The following is a 26,128-nucleotide window of genomic DNA, read 5'->3' as shown; positions in this document are numbered from 1 at the left end:
GGCTAGGATTTACGACAGTACCATAGCAGGCAGTCTTGCAGATGAACACATGGAGCCCGCAAAGAAGTACACTGGCTACCTTACACCTTCGAGGACCAGGAAAGCCTGCAGAGGCCTGGTGCTGTGATCACATTCTGCACATCTCCAACCTACTTAATAGTCAGCCAACTTGAACGAACAGGAGGGTACTATCCACAGCGGTACCTACTACTTCGCCAGCAGAACTGCCTCCTCATCGTCAGCCGAGTTCCAGCCAAGTCCCAGACAGTGGCCTATCTTCCAGCTCCTCCTCCGCCAATTTTTAAACCCAGTCGACAGTGTAAATGTCATCAAAGACATCGATCCCTCAGCTTTAGTACCACATGACGTAAATAATGAAAAAGCCTTTAACCAGAAATTCAGAGTCCGCTCATGAAAATAATCAAGGAAAAAGAAAATCCAGAAAAAAGTCAGAAAAAAATCACACTGACATTTGAGATATTGTTAAATAGTATGGGACTTTATATTTTCGAAACTTAGATTTTAATTTATCAAAATGTTGGGGATTTATTTTATTAATAAGCGGAAAAAATAACAATCTTTAAGTATTTTCAATCAAATATTCAAAAACAAACGCCATACACATTTTGCTTTAAGTTACAACACAATATGTGCAAATAATTTTTTCTTCTTCACAATGTAAGTGTTTCTGTGTCAATTTTACTGTCACTGCTTTCTGGAAATAATGACATGATCATTTTGTCCTGCCATGGCACCGAACTAGTCATTGAGGTAAAGTAGCGTTCCATCATTAACATGTATATGGAAGAATTTTTCTTCATAACGTAAACATTAAAGACATGTGCTATCATTAACATTTATATGAAGGAACTATTCCTTCATTGATAAACATTAAAACCCTATGCTTTCATCAACATCTGTATGAAAGGACTGTTCCTTCATTAATGCTTATTAAAGACCTGTTCTATCATTAACATGTATATGAAAGGACTGTTCCTTCATTGATAACTATTAAAGACCTGTTCTATTATCAACATATGAAATTACTTTTTCCTTATTAATTAAAAACCTGTTCTATAATCGATATATTAAACGACTATTTTGACATTAATAGTAATTAAAATGAAAACCTAGTTACGAGCATCTCTGACGAGACATTGATTGTCGAAATGCGCATCTGGTGCAGAACAATTGGTTCTATTTATGTTGTTACTACAGAGGAAGCATATATTATGGTTAATAAGAATCAATATATGTAACGACTATTCATTTATTGAATAGCATTTATAAACCTGTTCTATTTACCTGCATAGAAAGCATGAGAGAAATACAAAAGCTGTATATAAACTGAACTCATATTCCACTTCTTAGATAAACCTAACGCTAGCCCTACTATATATTCAACTAAGCAGTTCATCTTATCATTTTATTACAGAAAGATAACACGCCACAAGGACAAGTAAATTCAGTTACGGTTATTCCAGTATATACTTACTTCAGTGACTGTCTACATCCTGCTTATTATCTGTTTCCTTTCCTTAGATCTGTGTCCTATGACGGCATGACACTCAAATATGTGGCCCTTTCCTCATATTTGTGTCCCGTGACGTCATAACAGCTCTTTGTTCCCATCCGTGTCTTTTTTATAAAGAAGACTTTAGTAATGTGACGTAAATTGGAACAGGCACGTGTATAGTACGGCGTGTTTAAAACGCTCAGCCATAACATATTCTAAGACCGTTGTGTAACAACAGAACATAATAACAAACTGTTGAACGTTGTTTTCAATTTAGACTTGTTTATATTTTTTTTGTTTGAGCTTGCATTATATTCGATTGCCAAATAAACATATGTTATATGGCCTTCCAAATACCGTTTCGATTCCTAACATTACTTAAGAGACATTAATTGTCGAAATCCGGATATGGTGTACTAATTTTTGCACCTTTTGTTTGCGGTACACCATCTTTTCCGCAAGTTTATTGTTTTCTGTTAGGTATTGAATTAATAGTTAAGATCCATTTTGTTACATCTGGTGATCCGTTTATTTGGCAATCGCCAATGGCAATCAGCAGGGTTTAAGAACATCCGTTGTTCGACCTGCTAGTCAAATGCGTTTTGTTAAAATATACTTTTTCACTCTTTTGGTCTTTTGGAAAATGTTGTTTGTGCTGTATTTAGACCCCTCTACCAAGAAATTTGTTTTGCATGCACACGTTAAAAAATTGCGGTTTTTATCCAACGCAATCATAGGTTTGAACGTTGTTTTCAATTTAGACTTGTATATATTTATTGGGTTGGTTTGAACCATAAGGTCAGCACAAAGCTCACAATCCAACTTACAACAGAATAATAAAAAGACGCAAAATCTTTTTTCCGGTTGTTTGACTTTCAAGACTTCTTTACTTATTTGACGACGACCACTACCTATTATGTCTTTAATATTATGACTGTTTGCGCAAAATAAACTATGTCTTTGATTTAGGAATGAATAAAAACTTGATAATAAGGTTAACTAATAACTGAAAAAAAAGTATAGAAGAGAGGCGAATTATATACCAAGTGAACATTCAAACTCCTATGTCGCAAATGAACTGACAACGCCATGGCTAAAAAAGAAACTGACCAACAGACAACCAATAGTACACTAAACATAACATTGAAAACTAAAGACTGAGAAACACGAACCCCAACAAACACTCGAGGTGATCTCAGATGTTCCGGAAGGGTAAGCAGATACTGTCGTGCTGCTCATGTAAGTACAAACCCGGTGATAAGTCTAATTCGGTAAGTCACAATCGGGGAAAAGGGGACGGGATTGTAGTTTTTTACACTTTTTTTTAATTTGCGAAAAGCTTTTAGCCTCTCTTCTTTCAGTTCCATGCGAATCTCTCCTTGGTCCCTTCCTTCTGACTCCAGCTTCTCGCCCCACATACCAAGGCTCCTTTTTCACTGTCGAACCCCCTAGGTACATAGTTTAACACGCATTAACTGTTCAATGGGATTCACTGGGCTCTTCTTATTTGAATACCACAGTCGTATTGTGACAGATAAAATATTTCCTCGAAAACGTTTTGAATAAAAGTAAAATAACAAAAATACCGAACTCTAAGGAAAATTCAAAACGGAAAGTCCCTTATCAAATTGCAAAATTAAAAGCTCAAAGACATCAAACGAATGGAAAACAACTGTCATATTCCTGACTTGGTACAGGCATTTCCTTATGTAGAAAATGGTGGACTAAACCTTTTTTTATAGCTAGCTAAACCTCTCACTTATATGACAGTCGCATACAATGTGTGAACAAAACAAACAGACATAATAGGTAAAAATGTCAAAAATAAACAGTCAACAATGTGTTCTAATCTTAATCACTCTAAAACATATGCAAACAAAGAAAAACAAAATGGCATATAGACAAACCACATAAGCAAAAATGAAAGACAAGAATACAAAAAAATGACGATAGCACAATAACACAATGGCGAGATGTATAAGTACCGAGCCACGCCAAGAGGATATTACCAAAAATAGACTAAACAGTAAAGTAGATAATATACAAAGACAAATAAAAGATAATAATGACATCAACACAAAATACAGTTCATAACTTGTTGAAATGAACATAGATTTCTCAGGTCCATAATGCCATAAAGAATCTGCGGAAAGGACACATATTTGAGGCTCTACATAGATTTGATGTTTACATATGTCTCTGCACTTTCCAAACATAAGGTCTCCAACATACCTGATGAAGACTATTCTAGACATTAGGTGTTCACCTTCTTGATGATGATTATACAAGACAAAACATTAGTTCTCTAAAGTACCTGATGGTGATAATTCTAGACAAACATTATGTCTCCAACGTACCTGATGAAGATTATTCTAAACAAATATTATGTTTCTAACGTACCTGATGATGATAATTCTAGACAAACATTATGTGTCTAACGTAGCTGATGATAATAATTCTAAACAAGCATAATGTGTCTAACGTACCTGATGATGATAATTCTAGACAGACATTAGGTCTACAACGTACCTGATGATGAATATTCTAGACAAAAATTACGTCACCAAAGTACCTTGTGATCATAATTCTAGACAAATATTAGGTCATCAATGTTCCTGATGAATATTATTCTAGACAAACATTATGTGTCCAACGTACCTGGTGATGATTATTCTAGACAATAATTAGGTCTCCAACGTACCTGGTGATGATTATTTTAGAAAATAATTAGGTCTCAAACGGACCTGATGATGATTATTATAGACAAACATTAGTTCCCCAACGTGCCTGATAAAGATAATTCAAGACAAATATTAGGTCTAAAACATACCTGATGATGATTATTCCAGACAAACATTACGTCACCAACGTACCTGGTGATGATAATTCCAGACAAATATTAGTTCTCCAACGTACATGATGACGATTATTCTAGACAAACATTAGTTCTTCGACGTACCCGATGATGATTATTCTAGATAATAATAAGTGCTCCAACGTAAGAATAAGAATAAGAATATTTATTGAATCCAATTAAAGGGCCCGTTTCCGAGCACATACATATATATATATATATATATATAGTATTAATTATACAGTAATTTCTAAGATATATTACATTAAAAATAAATGATGAGTTAACTCTACTCCATACCAGATGGTGTTTGAAATAAATAAAATAGAATATTAACCCTCTCTAATACATAAAAAAAAATTACATCACTACTACATGTATATTTAGTTTCTGGAATGCAAATTTTCTCTTATTTCAAAACAAGTTCTAATAAGTCTTGACACTGACGTATATGATAAAGATTATTTTAAACAATAATTAGTTCTCCAACGTACCTGATGATGATTATTCTAGACAAACATTAGGTATCCAACGTACCCGATAAATATTATTCTAGACAAACTTTAGGTCTCAAACATACTTGATGATGATTACTCTAGACAGGAATTAGTTCCCCAGAGAACATGATGGTGATCATCCTAGACAAACATTAGGCCACCAAAGTAACTGTTGATTCCCATTCTAGACAAACAGTAGATGTCCAAAGTGCCTGGGGAAGATTATTCTAGACACACATTAGTTGTCCAACGTACATGATGAATATTATTCTAGACAAACATTATGTGTATAACGTACCTAGTGATGAATATTCTAGACAATAATTAGTTCTCCAACGAACCTGGGGAAGATTATTCTAGACAATAATTAGGTCTGCAAAGTACCCGATGACCATTATTCTAGACAAACATTAGGTTCTCAAAGTACCTGATGAAGATTATTCTAAACAAACATTAGTTCTCCAACGTACCTGACTAATGATGATTATTTTAGACAGACATTAGGTCACCAAAGTAACTGATGATGATTATTCTAGACAAACATTAGGTTATTAAAAGCAACTGATGAAGATTATTCTAGACAAACATTAGGTGTCCAACGTGCCTGGTGAAGATTATGCTAGCCAAATACTAGTTGTCCAACGTGCACGATGAATACTATTTTAGACAAACATGATGTGTCTTACGTACCTGATGATGATTATTCTGGACAAATATTAGGTCTCTAACGTACCTGATAATGATCATTATAGACAAACATTAGGTCTCTAAAATACTTGATGATGATTAATTTAGACACTAATTAGTTCTCCATCGTACCTGATGAAGATTATTTTAGACAAACATTAGGTCTCCAACGTACCCGATGAATATAATCCTAGACAAACGTTTAGTTCTCAAACATACTTGATGATGATTATTCTAGACAGTAATTAGTTCCCCAGAGAACATGATGGTGATCATCTTAGACAAACATTAGGCCACCAAAGTAAATGATAATGATAATTCTAGACAAAGATTTGCTCACCAAAGTAACTGATGATTCTCATTCTAGACAAACATTAGATGTCCAACGTGCCTGGGGAAGATTATTCTAGACAAAAATTAGCTGTCCAACGTACTTTATAATTCCCATTCTAAACAAACATTAAGTGTCCAATGTGCCTTTGGAAGATTATTCTAGACAAACATTAGTTGTCTAACGTACATGATGAATATTATTCTAGACAAACATTATGTGTTTAACGTACCTGGTGATGAATATTCTAGACAATAATTAGTTCTCCAACGATTCTGGTGAAGATTATCCTAGACAATAATTTGGTCTGCAAAGTACCCGATGAACATTATTTTAGACAAACATTAGGTTCTCAAAGTACCTGATGAAGATTATAAATAAACAAACACTAGTTCTCCAACGTACCTAACTAATAATGATTATTTGAGACAAACATTAGGTCATCAAAGTAACTAATGAAGATTATTCTAGACAAACATAAGGGATCCAACGTGCCTGGTGAAGATTATTCTAGCCAAATGTTAGTTGTCCAATGTGCACGATGAATACGATTTTGGACAATATGATGTGTCTAACGTACCTGATGATGATTATTCTGGACAAATATTAGGTCTCTAAAGTACCTGGTAATGATCATTCTAGACAAACATTAGGTCTCTAAAATACCTGATGATGATTATTCTTGACACTTATTAGTTCTCCATCGTACCTGATGAAGATTATTCTAGACAAACATTATGTGTATAACGTACCTGGTGATGAATATTCTAGACAATAATTAGTTCTCCAAGGAACCTGGTGAAGATTATCCTAGACAATAATTTGGTCTGCAAAGTACCCGATGAACATTATTCTAGACAAACATTAGGTTCCCAAAGTACCTGATGAAGATTATAAATAAACAAACACTAGTTCTCCAACGTACCTGAATAATGATGATTATTTGAGACAAACATTAGGTCATCAAAGTAATGATGATATGATTATTATTGACACTTATTAGTTCTCCATCGAACCTGATGAAGATTATTCTAGACAAACATTAGGTCTTCAACATACCTGATGGTGAATATTCTAGGCAAACATTAGGTCATCAAAGTACCTGATGAAGATTATTCTAGACTAACATTATGTGTCCAAAGTTTCTGATGAAGACTATTCTAGACTAATATTATGTGTCCAAAGTACCTGATGAAGATTATTCTAGACTAGCATTATGTGTCCAAAGTACCTGATGAAGATTATTCTAGACTAACATTATGTGTCCAAAATACTTCATGAAGATTATTCTAGACTAAAATTATGTTTCCAAAGTACCTGATGAAGATTTTTTTAGACTAGCATTATGTGTCCAAAGTACCTGATGAAGATTATTCTAGACTTACATTATGTGTCCAAAATACCTGATGATGATTATTCTAAACAAACATTAGGTCATCAATGTACCTGGTGAAGATAATTCAAGACTAACATTAGGTGTCCTACGTACCTGATGACGATTATTCTAGACAAATGTTAGTTGTCCAACGTTCATGATGAATATTATTCTAGACACACATTATGTGTCCAACGTAGCTGATGATGATTAATCTAGACAAACATTAGTTCTCCAACGTACCTAAGGATGATTATTTTTCTAGACAAACATTACTTCTCCGACGTGCCTGATAAATATTATTCTAGACAAATATTAGTTGTCCAACGTACATGATGAATATTATTCTAGTAAAATTGAGAATGGAAATGGGGAATATGTCAAAGATACAACAACCCGACCAAAGAGCAGAAAACAGCCCTAGACCACCAATGGGTCTTCATCACAGCGAGAAAATCCCGCACCCGGAGACGGGCTTCAGATGGCCCCTTCACATAAATGTGTACTAGTTCAGTGAAGATTGACAACGGAGCAAAAAGGGTGGCTAATGATATCAAAGGAACATCCAAACTCATAAGTCGAAAACAAACTAACAACACCATGGCTTAAAAAAAGACCAACAAACAAACAAACAAACAACAGTACACAAAACACAACATAGAAAACTAAAGTCTGAGCAACACATTCAAGTAGTGATGATGGAAATCAGTTGTGAAAACAAATATAAGTCATGACAACGGAATCAGTCGTGAGTGCGAAAATTATTATTGACAACAGAAATCATTCGAGACAACGAATTTCAATTATCACAAAGAAAGAAAATCAATCGTGGCAACAGAAATAAGTCGTGACAACTGAAACAAGTCGTGACCGTGGGAATCAGTCGTGACAACGGATTACAGGTGACGACAACGGAAACAAGTCATGACAATGGAAGTCAATCGTGACCACGGCAAATATTTCATTTTCTTTGCTTATCATTTTCGTACTTATAAGCAGGATTCCTCAACTAACAATAATATATAGATATAAATAACACATATACAACATGCAAAGTTTATTTCAACCAATTATCTCTGTACCACTAGGACGAAGTCTGAAAAGAGTAAACAAAAAGATTTTATATCATACATTTATATATACCGCGTCTACATACATTTCTATTATACATTTATATATACATGTCTACATACAGTTTAAATAGTCATGTCTACATACTTCGTATGATGTGTCATGGTAGGATGGCATTTATACCTTGTATACATAAAGTTTAATGATACATTTCAATATGTATAATATTTCCGGGAAGGATGACACCAAACTTCGTCTACATAAAGTTTGATTGAAATTTTCTATATACCTCGTTTAATGTGTCCGGGAAGGAAGACATTTCTATATACCTTGTATAATATGTCCGGGTAGGGTGACATTTCTATATACCTCGTATAATGTGTCAGGTAGGGTGACATTATATAAATAACACATAGCTGAGAGGGTGATAGAACAGATTGTTACCCCGAGAAAGAATTGTCAACTGAGGTGAAGCCAAGGTTGACAAAGTCTTTTCGAGGGGTATTAATCTGCTCTATCACCCTCTCAGATATGTGTTATTTAATTTATTATACTGAATGCTCTGTTATTACTGTCTATTAAATTTCAAATTCAAAGTAATAAACTATGTCGTCTTGTACATAACAATCATCCGTATTTATTAAAGCGCACACTTGAGCAAGCGTCTCCGTGAAGGGTAATAGATTATTTGCCATGGAACAGAGTAAATTGTCTCCCTCGTATTAACCAATCGAAGTCTGGCATTTTGACATGAAGTATAATAATTATATATACCTCATCATCATAAAGTTTAAAATGATGACGAAGTCCTCAATAACAGTAAGAAAATCAATATACTAATGAATCGGAAATCGTTAACTTTTTTCGAAACAGTGCATTACCACGTTCTCATTCTGGTGACAGCAGTTATGTCAATTCAAGTAACCAAATAAGGAATAATGATAGTAATATTTGGACAAATATTTTCAATTTATTTTGTTTGTGTACTTTTTAACATGAGTTTTGTGCTTATTCAATACAGGATTGGGCTGCAAACAAAAGAAGTTATCTATACCTCACTCTGCGGAAAATTACCTGATCATGTAATTTGGTAAAGAGTTATTTTTTTCATGAAAACAATAATGTAGGGTGTCCCAAAAGTAAGGATTGTTTTTCAATGTCATAATTTGTAAAATGTAAAAATGATTGTTGGCCTAAGTACATTTTACTATTGTTTTTGTTTTTTTGTTTGAAAAAAAATCAGTATCGAAATTATAATCTATATGGCCTTAGTCCTCTTTCACAAGTAACACCTACCTCATATTAATAGATTTCTATATACTTCGTATAATTCGTCCTGTGAGGTGACTTGTCTATATAATTCACAGAATGTGTGCAGTTGAGTGACATTTATTTATTTTTCGTCTACATAAATTTTTATAAACATTTCTACAGATCTCGTATAATATATTCTGGTAGAGTGACATGTCTACATACTTCGAATAATAATGTGTCCTGGTAGTAAGGCATTTATATATATATATAGGGAAAAAAATAAGGCTGAAAATGCACCAAATATTTATATTCAATATGAATATTCATATTTTGTCTATTACAACCACAAATTGTTCAACAATGTTCTCCATAGTATCCTACCGGTTTCACTGTTTCACAGATCTTCAAGGATATGGTTGCTGGCGACGTCGTCAGGGGTAACGTCCATCAGCGACATTATTATTTAGTCCTGAACGTCATAATATAGCACAACGTAGGTACTAAAAACGAAAGTGAAAGTACATAATTATAAAGAAATGCCTTCCAGATTCTCATTTCATCTATTTAATTTAGGACGGTATTTCTTAATAATATAATTGTCTTTATTAATTCTCATTGGTTCCGTTGTATTATCTGAACACTGATAAAATGGAAAAATTAAGAAATTTGGATGATTTGATCCAGCGCATCTATAGATTTTAAATTTTTGATGGAAAATTGGAAAAGATACTTAGATGACGGTTTTATTTTATGGAATAACAGCATAGATATGTTAATGGAATTCAAAGATTTACTCAATGAAATAAACGAGAACATTCAATTTACTATGGAATACAATAGAAACCAATTACCTTTTTTTAGACATTCTTATCTTAAAGAACGGAACCAACATAGAAACCGATATTTTCTATAAACCGACTGATTCCAAACAATATCTACTTTTTACATCATGTCATCCAAAACATACTAGAGTCAATATACCATATAACCTAGCTAAACGCATATGTACTATCATTTCAAATCCAGAATTAAGGGATACAAGATTAAATGAATTAAGATACATGCTCTTGGACCGGAAATATAAGAGAATAATTGATGATGGAATAACTAGAGCCAAATCTTTTAGCTTACAGGAATTACGGAAAACTAAATCACATTCAAAAGAAAACGTTTTACCGTACATTTCTACTCACAACCCCAGAAATAATGAAGCTTTCAACACTTCACATAACAATTTACCATTTTTACAGAGCGACCAGAGGATGTTGAAATTATTTAATTCACACAAAGTAATTAAAAGCAAACGGCAACCGAAATCATTAAAAAAATTGTTGACCCGCGCAACATTTCAAACTGAAAATAGTCAACCAAAGGTACAAAAATGTGGACGACCAAACTGTGAATCTTGTTTATACTTATCCGAGAAAACAGAATTCGTTTTTAAATCAGGACACATTTTTAAAATCAAGAACAGTTTTAAATGTGCATCGGAAAATCTTCTATACATCATCACTTGCAGTGTTTGTCAAGAAAATTATATTGGACAAACCGGCAATACCATTAGAAAACAAATGCCAGTACATAGACAGCAAATTCGAGTCCCGAGCACAAGAAAAATCCCACTTAGCGAACATATTGATAGATGCGCTGGATCAAGTCATCCAAATTTCTTCATTTTTCCATTTTATCAGTGTTCAGATAATACAACGGAACCAATGAGAATTAATAAAGAAAATTATTTTATTAAGAAATACCGTCCTAAATTAAATAGATGAAATGAGAATCTGGAAGGCATTTCTTTATAATTATGTACTTTCACTTTCGTTTTAAGTACCTACGTTGTGCTATATTATGACGCTCAGGACTAAATAATAATGTCGCTGATTGACGTTACCCCTGACGACGTCGCCAGCAACCATATCCTTGAAGATCTGTTAAACAGTGAAACCGGTAGAATACTATGGAGAACATTTTTGAACAATTTGTTGTTGTAATAGACAAAATGTGAATATTCCTATTGAATATAAATATTTGGTGCATTTTCAGCCTTATTTTTTTCCCTATTTTATGCACAGCGTGGACAAAATTTAAAACTTTTTAATATATATATATATATATATATAGGAAGATAGTTTATTGTTTTCTGTTTGGTATTAAATTTATAAATTTTAAAAGATCCATTTTGTAACATCTTGTGATCCGTTTATTTGGCAATCGCCAATGGCAGTCAGCAGGGTTTAAGAACATCTGTTGTTCGACCTGTTAGTCAAATGCGTTTTGTTAAAATATACTTTTTCACTTTTTTGGTCTTTTGGAAAATTTTGTTTGTGCTGTATTTAGACCCCTCTATCAAGAAATTTGTTTTGCATGCTCACGTATAAAAATTGCGGTTTTTATCCAACGCAATCATAGGTTTGAATCTTGTTTTCAATTTAGACTTGTTTATATTTTTTCGTTTGGGCTTGTATTATATTTTCCTTCGGGTTTATACGATCCGTTCATCCTATTTCGACTCTTTAAAATTCAAGAGTCTATCCTAAATTGAGGTAAATTTTATGGCCTTCCAAATACTGTTTCGATCCCTAACATCACTGAAGAGACATTAATTGTCGAAATCCGGATATGGTGTACTAATTTTTGCACCTTTTGTTTGCGGTATACTATCTTTTCCGCAAGTTTATTGTTTTCTGTTTGGTATTAAATTTATAAATTTTAAAAGATCCATTTTGTAACATCTTGTGATCCGTTTATTTGGCAATCGCCAATGGCAGTCAGCAGGGTTTAAGAACATCTGTTGTTCGACCTGTTAGTCAAATGCGTTTTGTTAAAATATACTTTTTCACTTTTTTGGTCTTTTGGAAAATGTTGTTTGTGCTGTATTTAGACCCCTCTATCAAGAAATTTGTTTTGCATGCACACGTATAAAAATTGCGGTTTTTATCCAACGCAATCATAGGTTTGAACGTTGTTTTCAATTTAGACTTGTTTATATTTTTTCGTTTGGGCTTGTATTATATTTTCCTTCGGGTTTATATGATCCGTTCATCCTATTTCGACTCTTTAAAATTCAAGAGTCTATCCTAAATTGAGGTAAATTTTATGACCTTCCAAATACTGTTTCGATCCCTAACATCACTGAAGAGACATTAATTGTCGAAATCCGGATATGGTGTACTAATTTTTGCACCTTTTGTTTGCGGTATACTATCTTTTCCGCAAGTTTATTGTTTTCTGTTTGGTATTAAATTTATAAATTTTAAAAGATCCATTTTGTAACATCTTGTGATCCGTTTATTTGGCAATCGCCAATGGCAGTCAGCAGGGTTTAAGAACATCTGTTGTTCGACCTGTTAGTCAAATGCGTTTTGTTAAAATATACTTTTTCACTTTTTTGGTCTTTTGGAAAATGTTGTTTGTGCTGTATTTAGACCCCTCTATCAAGAAATTTGTTTTGCATGCTCACGTATAAAAATTGCGGTTTTTATCCAACGCAATCATAGGTTTGAACGTTGTTTTCAATTTAGACTTGTTTATATTTTTTCGTTTGGGCTTGTATTATATTTTCCTTCGGGTTTATATGATCCGTTCATCCTATTTCGACTCTTTAAAATTCAAGAGTCTATCCTAAATTGAGGTAAATTTTATGGCCTTCCAAATACTGTTTCGATCCCTAACATCACTGAAGAGACATTAATTGTCGAAATCCGGATATGGTGTACTAATTTTTGCACCTTTCGTTTGCGGTATACTATCTTTTCCGCAAGTTTATTGTTTTCTGTTTGGTATTAAATTTATAAATTTAAAAGATCCATTTTGTAACATCTTGTGATCCGTTTATTTGGCAATCGCCAATGGCAGTCAGCAAGGGTTTTAAGAACATCTGTTGTTCGACCTGTTAGTCAAATGCGTTTTGTTAAAATATACTTTTTCACTTTTTTGGTCTTTTGGAAAATGTTGTTTGTGCTGTATTTAGACCCCTCTATCAAGAAATTTGTTTTGCATGCACACGTATAAAAATTGCGGTTTTTATCCAACGCAATCATAGGTTTGAACGTTGTTTTCAATTTAGACTTGTTTATATTTTTTCGTTTGGGCTTGTATTATATTTTCCTTCGGGTTTATATGATCCGTTCATCCTATTTCGACTCTTTAAAATTCAAGAGTCTATCCTAAATTGAGGTAAATTTTATGACCTTCCAAATACTGTTTCGATCCCTAACATCACTGAAGAGACATTAATTGTCGAAATCCGGATTTGGTGTACTAATTTTTGCACCTTTTGTTTGCGGTATACTATCTTTTCCGCAAGATTATTGTTTTCTGTTTGGTATTAAATTTATAAATTTTAAAAGATCCATTTTGTAACATCTTGTGATCCGTTTATTTGGCAATCGCCAATGGCAGTCAGCAGGGTTTAAGAACATCTGTTGTTCGACCTGTTAGTCAAATGCGTTTTGTTAAAATATACTTTTTCACTTTTTTGGTCTTTTGGAAAATGTTGTTTGTGCTGTATTTAGACCCCTCTATCAAGAAATTTGTTTTGCATGCACACGTATACAAATTGCGGTTTTTATCCAACGCAATCATAGGTTTGAACATTGTTTTCAATTTAGACTTGTTTATATTTTTTCGTTTGGGCTTGTATTATATTTTCCTTCGGGTTTATATGATCCGTTCATCCTATTTCGACTCTTTAAAATTCAAGAGTCTATCCTAAATTGAGGTAAATTTTATGGCCTTCCAAATACTGTTTCGATCCCTAACATCACTGAAGAGACATTAATTGTCGAAATCCGGATTTGGTGTACTAATTTTTGCACCTTTTGTTTGCGGTATACTATCTTTTCCGCAAGATTATTGTTTTCTGTTTGGTATTAAATTTATAAATTTTAAAAGATCCATTTTGTAACATCTTGTGATCCGTTTATTTGGCAATCGCCAATGGCAGTCAGCAGGGTTTAAGAACATCTGTTGTTCGACCTGTTAGTCAAATGCGTTTTGTTAAAATATACTTTTTCACTTTTTTGGTCTTTTGGAAAATGTTGTTTGTGCTGTATTTAGACCCCTCTATCAAGAAATTTGTTTTGCATGCACACGTATACAAATTGCGGTTTTTATCCAACGCAATCATAGGTTTGAACATTGTTTTCAATTTAGACTTGTTTATATTTTTTCGTTTGGGCTTGTATTATATTTTCCTTCGGGTTTATATGATCCGTTCATCCTATTTCGACTCTTTAAAATTCAAGAGTCTATCCTAAATTGAGGTAAATTTTATGGCCTTCCAAATACTGTTTCGATCCCTAACATCACTGAAGAGGCATTAATTGTCGAAATCCAGATTTGGTGTACTAATTTTTGCACCTTTTGTTTGCGGTATACTATCTTTTCCGCAAGTTTATTGTTTTCTGTTTGGTATTAAATTTATAAATTTTAAAAGATCCATTTTGTAACATCTTGTGATCCGTTTATTTGGCAATCGCCAATGGCAGTCAGCAGGGTTTAAGAACATCTGTTGTTCGACCTGTTAGTCAAATGCGTTTTGTTAAAATATACTTTTTCACTTTTTTGGTCTTTTGGAAAATGTTGTTTGTGCTGTATTTAGACCCCTCTATCAAGAAATTTGTTTTGCATGCACACGTATACAAATTGCGGTTTTTATCCAACGCAATCATAGGTTTGAACATTGTTTTCAATTTAGACTTGTTTATATTTTTTCGTTTGGGCTTGTATTATATTTTCCTTCGGGTTTATATGATCCGTTCATCCTATTTCGACTCTTTAAAATTCAAGAGTCTATCCTAAATTGAGGTAAATTTTATGGCCTTCCAAATACTGTTTCGATCCCTAACATCACTGAAGAGACATTAATTGTCGAAATCCGGATTTGGTGTACTAATTTTTGCACCTTTTGTTTGCGGTATACTATCTTTTCCGCAAGATTATTGTTTTCTGTTTGGTATTAAATTTATAAATTTTAAAAGATCCATTTTGTAACATCTTGTGATCCGTTTATTTGGCAATCGCCAATGGCAGTCAGCAGGGTTTAAGAACATCTGTTGTTCGACCTGTTAGTCAAATGCGTTTTGTTAAAATATACTTTTTCACTTTTTTGGTCTTTTGGAAAATGTTGTTTGTGCTGTATTTAGACCCCTCTATCAAGAAATTTGTTTTGCATGCACACGTATACAAATTGCGGTTTTTATCCAACGCAATCATAGGTTTGAACATTGTTTTCAATTTAGACTTGTTTATATTTTTTCGTTTGGGCTTGTATTATATTTTCCTTCGGGTTTATATGATCCGTTCATCCTATTTCGACTCTTTAAAATTCAAGAGTCTATCCTAAATTGAGGTAAATTTTATGGCCTTCCAAATACTGTTTCGATCCCTAACATCACTGAAGAGGCATTAATTGTCGAAATCCAGATTTGGTGTACTAATTTTTGCACCTTTTGTTTGCGGTATACTATCTTTTCCGCAAGTTTATTGTTTTCTGTTTGGTATTAAATTTATAAATTTTAAAAGATCCATTTTGTAACATCTTGTGATCCGTTTATTTGGCAATCGCCAATGGCAGTCAGCAGGGTTTAAAAACATCTGTTGTTCGACCTGTTAGTCAAATGCGTTTTGTTAAAATATACTTTTTCACTTTTTTGGTCTTTTGGAAAATGTTGTTTGTGCTGTATTTAGACCCCTCTTTCAAGAAATTTGTTTTGCATGCATACGTATGAAAATTGCGGTTTTTATCCAACGCAATCATAGGTTTGAACGTTGTTTTCAATTTAGACTTGTTTATATATATATATAGATATATATATATATATATATATATATATATATATTAAAAATTAAATACACAAAAAGAGTTTTAAAAGCAGCATTGTGTTCCCCATAGCGACGTTCATAGTCTTGAAAAGTCCCAAGATGGATGAAAGCGCTAGACAATGCTGCTTTTAAAACTCTTTTTGTGTATTTAATTTTTAATATATAATTCTGTACACCGCTTGAAAAGAAACTTTTTTTTGTATATATATATATATATATATCTCGTTCATCTATATAAAGTTTAACTATCATGCATATATACCTCTAATGATGTGTCCGGGTAGAATGACATGTATATATACCTCGTATAATGTGAGTAGTATAGAGGTGGTTTTCAAGTCGTTTTTGAGGGGGTGAATTGCGGAATTTGATTCCTAATGTCGTCGCAAGACCAGAAATAAATATGGCGCATGTGTGACCGAAAGTAATTTTCGGAATTTCTCGGCTGGGTATGTAAGGTGTATGATTCTCTTGTTTTAACGTTATGTGTTATGGTCATTTGAAATGTGGATTGAAGTTGTGTCATGAATTAACCAATCGAATAGTTGGAAATTTCATCATAGAGAAGAAACGTTGCGGAAAATTTCCACCAAATGAAAACCTTGTCACATGGTGCTTTCGTCTCATGTTCTGATGCGGAACGGATAAATCAAAGTTTCAGAGGAATTGATTTATCAATGTTAACAAAGGGAGATAACTAGGTTTTCCTACTTTGTATAGCATATAACTTCCGATTAATGGCATCACCTTTAACGACACAGTACTGTACCTGGACACAATAAAACAAACTGTAAAAATAAGTTGGAAAGGGTTTGACGTACTAGACAGTTACTTATCACAAATATCAACTAACAGTTTGACAAAAGATACTAGATACCGAAAAATAAGAGTATTCAAAGAAACTGTTCAAAGTTAAGTTTCAATAAACAAATAAACTATGTTTACCAGTGATGTTTAAACTGTCTTAAATATCAATCTGTACATGTCAAACAGATTTAGCGAAAATACGCCATATGCAGTCTACAAAAACAGTACCATTAACGACAATATTGAAAGAAATGACTACAATGTGAGTTTGATATGCTGTCAAAAGAAGTTTATAAAAAGGACTAATAAGTTTACTTATAGATTGATCCTTCTGTATTTAGTTTTTTGGCTTTGAAATAGCTTTCAGTAAATGCGAGTACTCTTAATTCGGTACTTTGTGTCTATCGTTTTATGTGAGTACCGATTTTTTCAGTTAAGCTAATTGCAACTGATTTTTACAGTTTGTTCCTATGTTGTGCTGTTACATTAATGTCTCAGGTTAGGGGAGGGTTGAGCGTTCACAAACATGGTAAACCCAGCCACATTCTTTATGTGCCTCTCCCAAGTGAGGAGCCTGTAGTTCAGTGGTGTCGTTGATCATGTCTGTTATATTTGTTTTTCGTAAACTGTTTTGTTATAAATTAGATTGTGAGTTTATTCCTTTGAATTGATTAAGATTTTCATAGATATAGGAAGATGTGGTATGAGTGCCAATGAGACAACTCTTCATCCAAGTAACAATTTATAAAAGTAAACCATTATAGGTCAAAGTACGGCCTTCAACACGGAGCATTGGCTCACACCGAACAGCAAGCTATAAAGGGCCCCAAAAAATTACTAGTGTAAAACCATTCAAACGGGAAATCCAACGATCTAATCTATATAAAAACGAGAAACGAGAAACACGTTTGAACTACATAAACAGACGACAACTACTGTGCATCAGATTCCTGACTTAGGACAGGTGCAAACATTTGCAGCGGGATTAAACGTTTTAATGGTACCAAACCTTCTCCCTTTTTTTGAAACAATAGTATAACATCACAACATAGAAAGACACACTATAAAATATCAATTGGAAGGCTTAACTCAATCAAAAAACGTAAATTAACACAAAATGAACGAATAACTTTGATCTGTAATACCTGAATGCAAATACATAGTTAAAATAAATTATAAGGGATAAATAACTAAGGTCAAAAGTAAATAAACAGGTTGAAACAAAGTTAAAGTATGATACCACTGTAAAATGTTAAACAATATTTAGAAAAATCATCACTTTTGAAAAAACCTGCGTCATATTATACACAGGTAAATAAAAATAATTTTGTTGTTAAGTGTACTTCTTCTTGCCCTTTACAGCCGCCTTTACGGTATGGCTTTTTCTCATTGTTGGAAGCCATACGGTGTCCTGTAATTGCTTACATCAACTTCATTTGAATTTTGGTGGATAGTTGTCTTATAAACAATCATCCCACCTCTCTTTATTTTCATGTTTATCATCTTATTTATTTACGAATGAAAGAAAGAAAGAAGTGCAGTTTTTAAAAGAATGAGTAAATGTTTCATGAAGAAATTATGTAACTTATATAAAATCTGCTCCTTCATCACACTTTTCATTAGGAAACATTTGTACTGAAAAACTGAAAGGTATGATGAAATGGTCCCCCAGATAGGTACAATTCAAATTTAGTGAATGTAAATGCCATTGCTGATCTAAATACATTTATATAATGAATATTTTAGGCACACACTAATAAAAAAAAAAATAACAAAAATACCGAACTCCAATGAAAATTCAAATCGGAAAGTCCCTTCTCAAATGGCAAAATTAAAAGCTCAAACACATCAAACGAAAGGAAAACAACTGTCATATTCCTGGCCTGGTACAGGCATTTCCTCATGTAGAAAATGGTGGATTAAACCTGGTTTCATAGCTAGCTAAACCTCGCACTTGTATGACAGTCGCATAAAATTTCATTATATTGACAACAATGTGTGAACAAAACAAACAGACATAATAGCTAAAAATGTCAAAAATAGGGGTACAGCAGTCAGCATTGTGTTAAAAGTTCGTTCAGATGATATGCATTATGTTTCATAAAAATACTGTTAATGTATACTTACAACAGAACGTTGTGTAGGGAAAATTAATTAATGTTTTGTTATTCATACGTACACTTTTTCACAGATGAAGAAGGCTAGCTTGTCCGAACAGAAGTCATCATGCCATGTGAATCCAGTACTGTACCAAAGTATTCCACAGTTTTCACTCTGACGGAAATCTGGTTGTCCTTTCACCCAATGACTATACATGTTGGACAATTCTCTCCCACTTTCAATCCATGTCCATTCATTTTGTATGACGACATCTGTCAGTCCTACCCAGTATCCATGTGGGGGAGCAGAATCTACAAACACATGATAGAGAAAGATAACACAATCATCACACCAGAAAATATCTATTCATTTTCCATGTATAGGATAGTACAAATGCATGAAAGAGAGAGATTACACAACCATGAACGTATCTATCAGATCTATCAAGTTTACATAAGAGTGTAAAAATCTACAAGCATATTACGAAGAGATTACACCACCAGCCACATCTGAAACAGCAACAGCATTACTGTATCTATCAGATCTATTCAGTTTCAATGTGAGGGAACATGATCTACAAACAGATGACGAAAAGAGAACAACATGTATCATTAATGTATCTATCAGATCTATCCAGTTTCCATGTGAAGGAAATATTAATTGAGGGTCACAAAAAAAATACACGACAAAGAGAGTACATATCAATCACATCTTTTACTATAGAAACATTGCTGTATCAATAAAAAGTAAAATAACAAAAATACCGAACTCCGAGGCAAATTCAAAACGGAAAGATCCTTATCAAATGGCAAAATCAAAAGCTCAAATACATCAAACCAATAGAAAACAACTGTCATATTCCTGACTTGCTACAGGCATTTCCTTATTTAGAAATGGTGGATTAAACCTGGTTTTATAGCTAGTTAAACCTCTCACTAGTATGACAGTCGCATAAAATTCCATTATATTGACAAAAATGTGTGAACAAAACATACAGACATAATAGGTAAAAATGTCAAAATAGGGGCACAGCAGTCAACATTGTGTTATAATCTTAATCACTATAAAAACAAACATATATATCAACAAAGAAAAACAAAATGGCATATACACAAAGCACATATTAAGCAAAATGGAAGACAATAATACAAAAATTGACCATAGCACAATAACACAATGACTGGTTAATGTATGTTCGTGTTGATACCTTCGCTATTCGGAGCTCTCCTCGAAAGCTGCGAAAGTACAGTGGTATCCATGAACACTCCCTAACAGGATAAACAGAGATGTGTCACTAACATATGTACAACCCACCACAACGGACAAATCCCCAACCCAATACCACGGTAGTGCAAAAGTGATGTATAAGTACCGAGCCAAGCCAAAGGGATATTACCAAAAATGGACTAAACAGTAAAGGTAATAATTTACATAAACAAGTAAAAGAGCACTATAACACGTAATTAAGATGATAAACAGTATCTAGAATCCATACTTCAAGACCATCATGTATTATTTGTGAAGTTGATACGGAATATTTATCAACAAGGTCTTGGTATCTTCCGATGAACTTTTTTTAGAAAAAAGGACGTTGATTTTGGTACTGAGATGACCGCTTATGACAAATTCAAGGTACAAGTCTAAAAATGAGGCGGATGAAGCCGTGTCTGTTGTTTCTTCAATTTCTAGTTCTTGAGGATATATTAATTGATCCCAGTCAGAAAAGTTTGAATTGTAAATGGAAAGAACATTATCGATATGTCTGAATGTCAAATTAAATGATCTGGCTTCTTTGGTCTTCTTGTTTTTGACAAGTGTCTGAAGGAACTCCGACTCATATGAAAATAAGAAGAGGTCGGCAAGGAGAGTCGCACAGTTCGTTTCCATACGAATGCCGACAATCTGTTTAAAAAGTATACTTCCAAATTCAACAAATATGTTGTCAATAAGAAACTCCAGCATACTGATCACTTGTTTTACCTTTTTGTTCACTATTAACAAAATATTCCGTATGGTATCCCAAAGTAATAAATTTATAGCGTATGCTACCATTTTTTTTTATTGAAAAGCATTGTGGATTATTTCTTTTAGACGATTTTTCAATTTCACATGATGAATGGTGGTATACAGGGTTGAACAATTAAAAGTTTTGGTGGAACTAATTTCAGTGAAAGATCGATATTTAAAATTATCCAGAAGATCTTTAGAGTTTTTTAGAATCCACATATGGTTAATACCACTATGCGAATAAACAGTTTAACAGTATTTCTGATTACCCTCTTTAACTGCGGACAGAATCAGATCTATCCAGTTTCCATGTGAGGGAAATATCAATAGAGAGTAATAATAAAGAAATACACGCCAAAAAGAGTACATAATCAATCACATCTTTAACTATAGAAACAGTGCTGTATCTATAAGATCTATCCAGTTTTCATATGAGGGAGCAGAATAAACAAGTTTAATTACTTTGAACAATATTTTGTTCAAATAATTTGAATAAGATTGAACAACAGGCCAAGCCTATGTTAGCCCTCTCTTCAGAATATACAATTACATGACTAAAAGATTACACTGACAATCACATCTGAAACTAAATTAATATTACAGTATCTATCAGATTTATCAGTTTCCAAGAAGGGGACGAGAATCTATAAATACATGACTAAACGATTACACTGAAAATCACATCTGAAACTACATTACTATTACTGTATCTATTAGATTTATCAGTTTCCATGTGGGGGACGAGAATCTATAAATACATGGCTAAAAGATTACACTGACAATCACATCTGAAACTACATTAATATTACTGTATCTTTCAGATTTATCAGTTTCTATGAAGGGGGACGAGAATCTACAAACACATGACAAAACGATTACACTGACAATCACAGCTGAAACTATATTAATATTACTGTATCTATCATATTTATCAATTTCCATGTGGGGGACCAGAATCTACAAACACATAGCCAAAAGATAACACTGACAATCACAACTGAAACTACATTTATATTACTGTATCTATCAGATTAATCAGTTTAAATGTGGGGGACAAGAATTTACACACACATGACTGAAAAATTACATTTTCAATCACATCTGATTTTGTTATACTTGCTATACGTCCTTTTTGTTATGATCGGCTATTCAAGTTATTTGTATTTGCTTAGTAATTTAAAAATGTTTTGACTTTTAGCATCACTTAAGAGACTTTAATTGTCGAACTTTGTTTTAGGTGCAGTAACATTGGTACCGCTACTCCGTTACTCTTTTTAATAAGATATCAAGTTCTAGATATTCAAAATAAGGGGTGAAATAATACTCGCACTGTATACAAATTTCTGAAAAAATCAGAACACATTAATTAGGTTGTCATTTTTTTTCTGTTACCTTATGTTTGACATTTTGTGTTTGTGGGCATTTAACTGATGTTTACAGTTTTTTATGTTGCGCTGTTACACCACTTTCCCAGGTAAAAGGGGGGGTTGGGCGCCAGCAAACATGTAAAGTCTCTGATGCATGATTTTTTATTATTAATTGTTTTTGGCTTTTAACTAGCTTTCAGTAACTGCGAGTATTCTCAAGTCGTACTTTCGTGTTAATTTGACTTGTTACACAATTTGTAATGCATTTTTGTTGTTCAATGTTTAATTATTTTGTGCTATATCTTGTTTCACTATTTTTAACATGTACCACCTTTGATAAGTATTTAGTATGACGATAATTTTCACTGCCGTTCTCGTACTATGAACAACAAATTTATTTGTTTTGTAAAAAAATATCTCCGTACTCCTAACAACAAAATTATTATATTTAGATTAAGCTGTTATACTTGTCTTTTTGACATTGTGTCATAGATCAAATTTATTCGTTCAGTGTATGTTTACTTGTTTTTGTTAATATGTTTTTTTATTGAGTTAAGCCATTTCAATTGATATTTCATAGTATGTCTTTCTATGTTGTAATGTTATACTACTATTTCAGGTTAGGATGAAGGTTGGTGCCTATTATAACGTTTTAACCCACTGCATTTGTTTGCACCTGTCCTAAGTCAGGAACCTGTTTCAGTGGTTGTCGTTTGTTGATATGGTTCTTAAGTGTTTCTCGTTTTTATATAGATTACACCGTTGGTTTTCCTGTTGGAATTGTTTTACACAAGTCATTTTGAGGCCCTTTATAGCTTGCTGTTCGGTGTGAGTAAAGGCTCCGTATTGAAGGCCGTACTTTGACCTATAATTGTTTACGTTTTACACATTGTGACTTGAATGTAGCGTTGTCTCATTGGCACTCATACCACATCTTCTTATTTCTATTAACACCGCCACATTCTTTATGTGCCCACCCGATGTCAGGAGCCTGTAGTTCTGTGGTTGTTGTTAATGCATGTCTGTCATATTTGTTTTTCGTAAATTGTTTTTTTTATGAATTATGCCGTTAGTTTTCTCAAGGTAGAAAAATCTTATTGTTTCGAATAATCGAAACATTTTATAAACAGAAAAATTACGGATAATGACTATCAGTGATGTTTCATGCGAGCACCAAGTGCTGACTACTGAGCTGGTGAAACATCGGAATGAAACGTCCGCCGACAGTGAAATCGACCCAATGGTTATAAATACACGAAAAGTATAAAGTTTATAATTTAGAACTCCAGACGCACGTTTCATCTGCATCAGATAGTGCTCGAATCAAAACAGTTGGATTGCTTACTCAAAAACAAAATTAAAAAGCATTGAGAACTAAAAATACCAAAGCATTATGCCATATATGGCTAAGGCTATCTAGACTGATGGGCAGAAAAAAACAGTGTTTCGAATAATCTAAACATTTTAAAAACAAATTTACAGGAATTTATGTATGATTGATAATTCAAGCAAGCACATAACTGCTGACTACTAGGCTAGTGATACTCTCGTGGACAAAACGTCAACCAGCAGTAAATAAGATATAGCGATTTAAAAGAATAATTAAAGACGCCACGCCTATGATTTAGTACGTCAAACGAATGTATCGTCTAAAGACGTAAAACATTGTAAAAAGAGATATAAAACGGTCTTATTTAGATTATATGTTCAATGCGAAATCCAATTTTAATTAGATTAAGTGATTACCGTGTGTGTGTGTTTATGTTTTAATGTCGTCTGGATGAAATTATCCTCTTTTTGTGATTCTATCTCTACAAGTTTTGATCCAAATGCCTTACACAACGTCTGAAAATTCAAATTATTCATTTAACATATAATAGTTTGCTTTTTATAAAAATGTACTTCAAATAAAAGATAAGATATTAATATAAAGTGTGAGATTTCAATGTCAAAAAGAAGTATATTGCTAACTATTCTAAGTTTCAATTTACTATCACAAATGTTATATCCCGGATTTGTTTTCTCTTAATCGATTTGTGACTTTTGAACAACGGTATACTACTGTTGACTTTATTTAAGCATAACTATTTTGCTATCTGGAAAGATCTACAAATGATATTTCTTTGTATGTTCTTTATAATAGCATAGTTATTTATGAAAGTACATATATATACAACGAAGACATTAATCAAACAAAAGTACTTTTCAATCGATCAATGTATTATATTTGTAATTATGAATAACAACAATCTCATGAAATGTGTGTATGCATAATGTGCATTATAGCTTTAACATTATTAACAATGATTGTGTTTACTATAGTAAATATACACAAATTGTGACTTGGATGGAGTTGTCTCATTGGCACTCATACCACATCTTCTTATATCTATATAGGTCAATCGCTGAAAAATTCAAAGCAGCTTATATCATCTATATGTTTAACATATTCCTATTATGTTGGTTTTTACCTGTGCTATATTTAAGCGCAATTTTACAAATGTCGTGTACTATTAATAGTGAATTGTTGATATTAAGTAAAATACTGTATACAAGTATATACAAGTTTTCACCGTTTAAAATGTATAAATACTTATCTTACTTTCAGCGTATACATTCATGCTGTATTTCTAGTATACCAATATCTATTCTTGATACATATTTGAATATGGTACATGTAATAAATCCACGAAATGCACTATCGGATATTCCTTTACAGTTCAGATTACAGATATCCAAGATATTTATTTCTTCCAGACGTTTTACTTCTTTAGTAAATATCGCTAACAAAACAGTCACAGGAGATTTGAAAAAAGGTGAATTTCACATACATTATTTTCTTAAATATGTTTACATTCTGCATTCCGCTTATTTAGATAAGATTATATGCACACATTATGTGAATAAGAAACATGTATCCACTCGAGTAAACAATGGAAGACAGAAATGAACAAATAAAGGCAACAGTCGAATACCGCTGTGCAATAGTCAATTTTCGATTAAGCAAAAACAAATCCGGGTAACAAACTAAAATCGAGGGAACCACATCAACTATAAGAGGAAAACAACGGATCAACAGAAACACTGAACTACAACTACAACGTGATTTAGACATAACAAGGTCAAATAAAGCCAGTAAATTAGAACATACTCACCCCTTCTCGTTCAATGGAAAATCAGTTTTTTCCTTCTAATTTTCATAGTACATGGCTTTCCGAAGGCAATATGAAATGCTATACATGAATGACTTTTCATTGTAGATTAATTATGAAAGTGAACTCAAAATAACTACACTGATGAAGTTATACAATCCCCATGAGGCATTTTCCACAGGAAAACAGCCTACAGATTAAAGATGAAAGAGAATAGAATTATAAAAAAAAAACATTTTGAATATTGCAAACGTCTTACCTATACTTAAATGCCGTATTCAC

At 32.9% G+C, this 26,128-nt stretch overlaps 1 protein-coding gene across 1 annotated transcript; it reads right to left on the bottom strand.

Annotated features, from left to right (window-relative positions):
• Positions 1–8,304: 8,304 nt before the first annotated feature.
• Positions 8,305–25,549, bottom strand: LOC127737772 (perlucin-like protein). Its single transcript, XM_052248683.1, has 3 exons — positions 25,297–25,549; positions 19,400–19,631; positions 8,305–8,356 (listed from the first exon to the last, which is right to left on the bottom strand). The coding sequence occupies exons 1-3, from the start codon at positions 25,313–25,315 to the stop codon at positions 8,323–8,325; spliced, it is 285 nt and encodes a 94-aa protein (XP_052104643.1). The 5' UTR covers positions 25,316–25,549; the 3' UTR covers positions 8,305–8,322.
• Between the last annotated feature and the right edge of the window lie 579 nt (positions 25,550–26,128).

The sequence above is a fragment of the Mytilus californianus genome, unplaced genomic scaffold (assembly GCF_021869535.1).
Source record: "Mytilus californianus isolate M0D057914Y unplaced genomic scaffold, xbMytCali1.0.p SCAF_1, whole genome shotgun sequence".
Taxonomy (NCBI): domain Eukaryota; kingdom Metazoa; phylum Mollusca; class Bivalvia; order Mytilida; family Mytilidae; genus Mytilus; species Mytilus californianus.
This window is presented reverse-complemented; position numbering and strand designations above follow the sequence as displayed.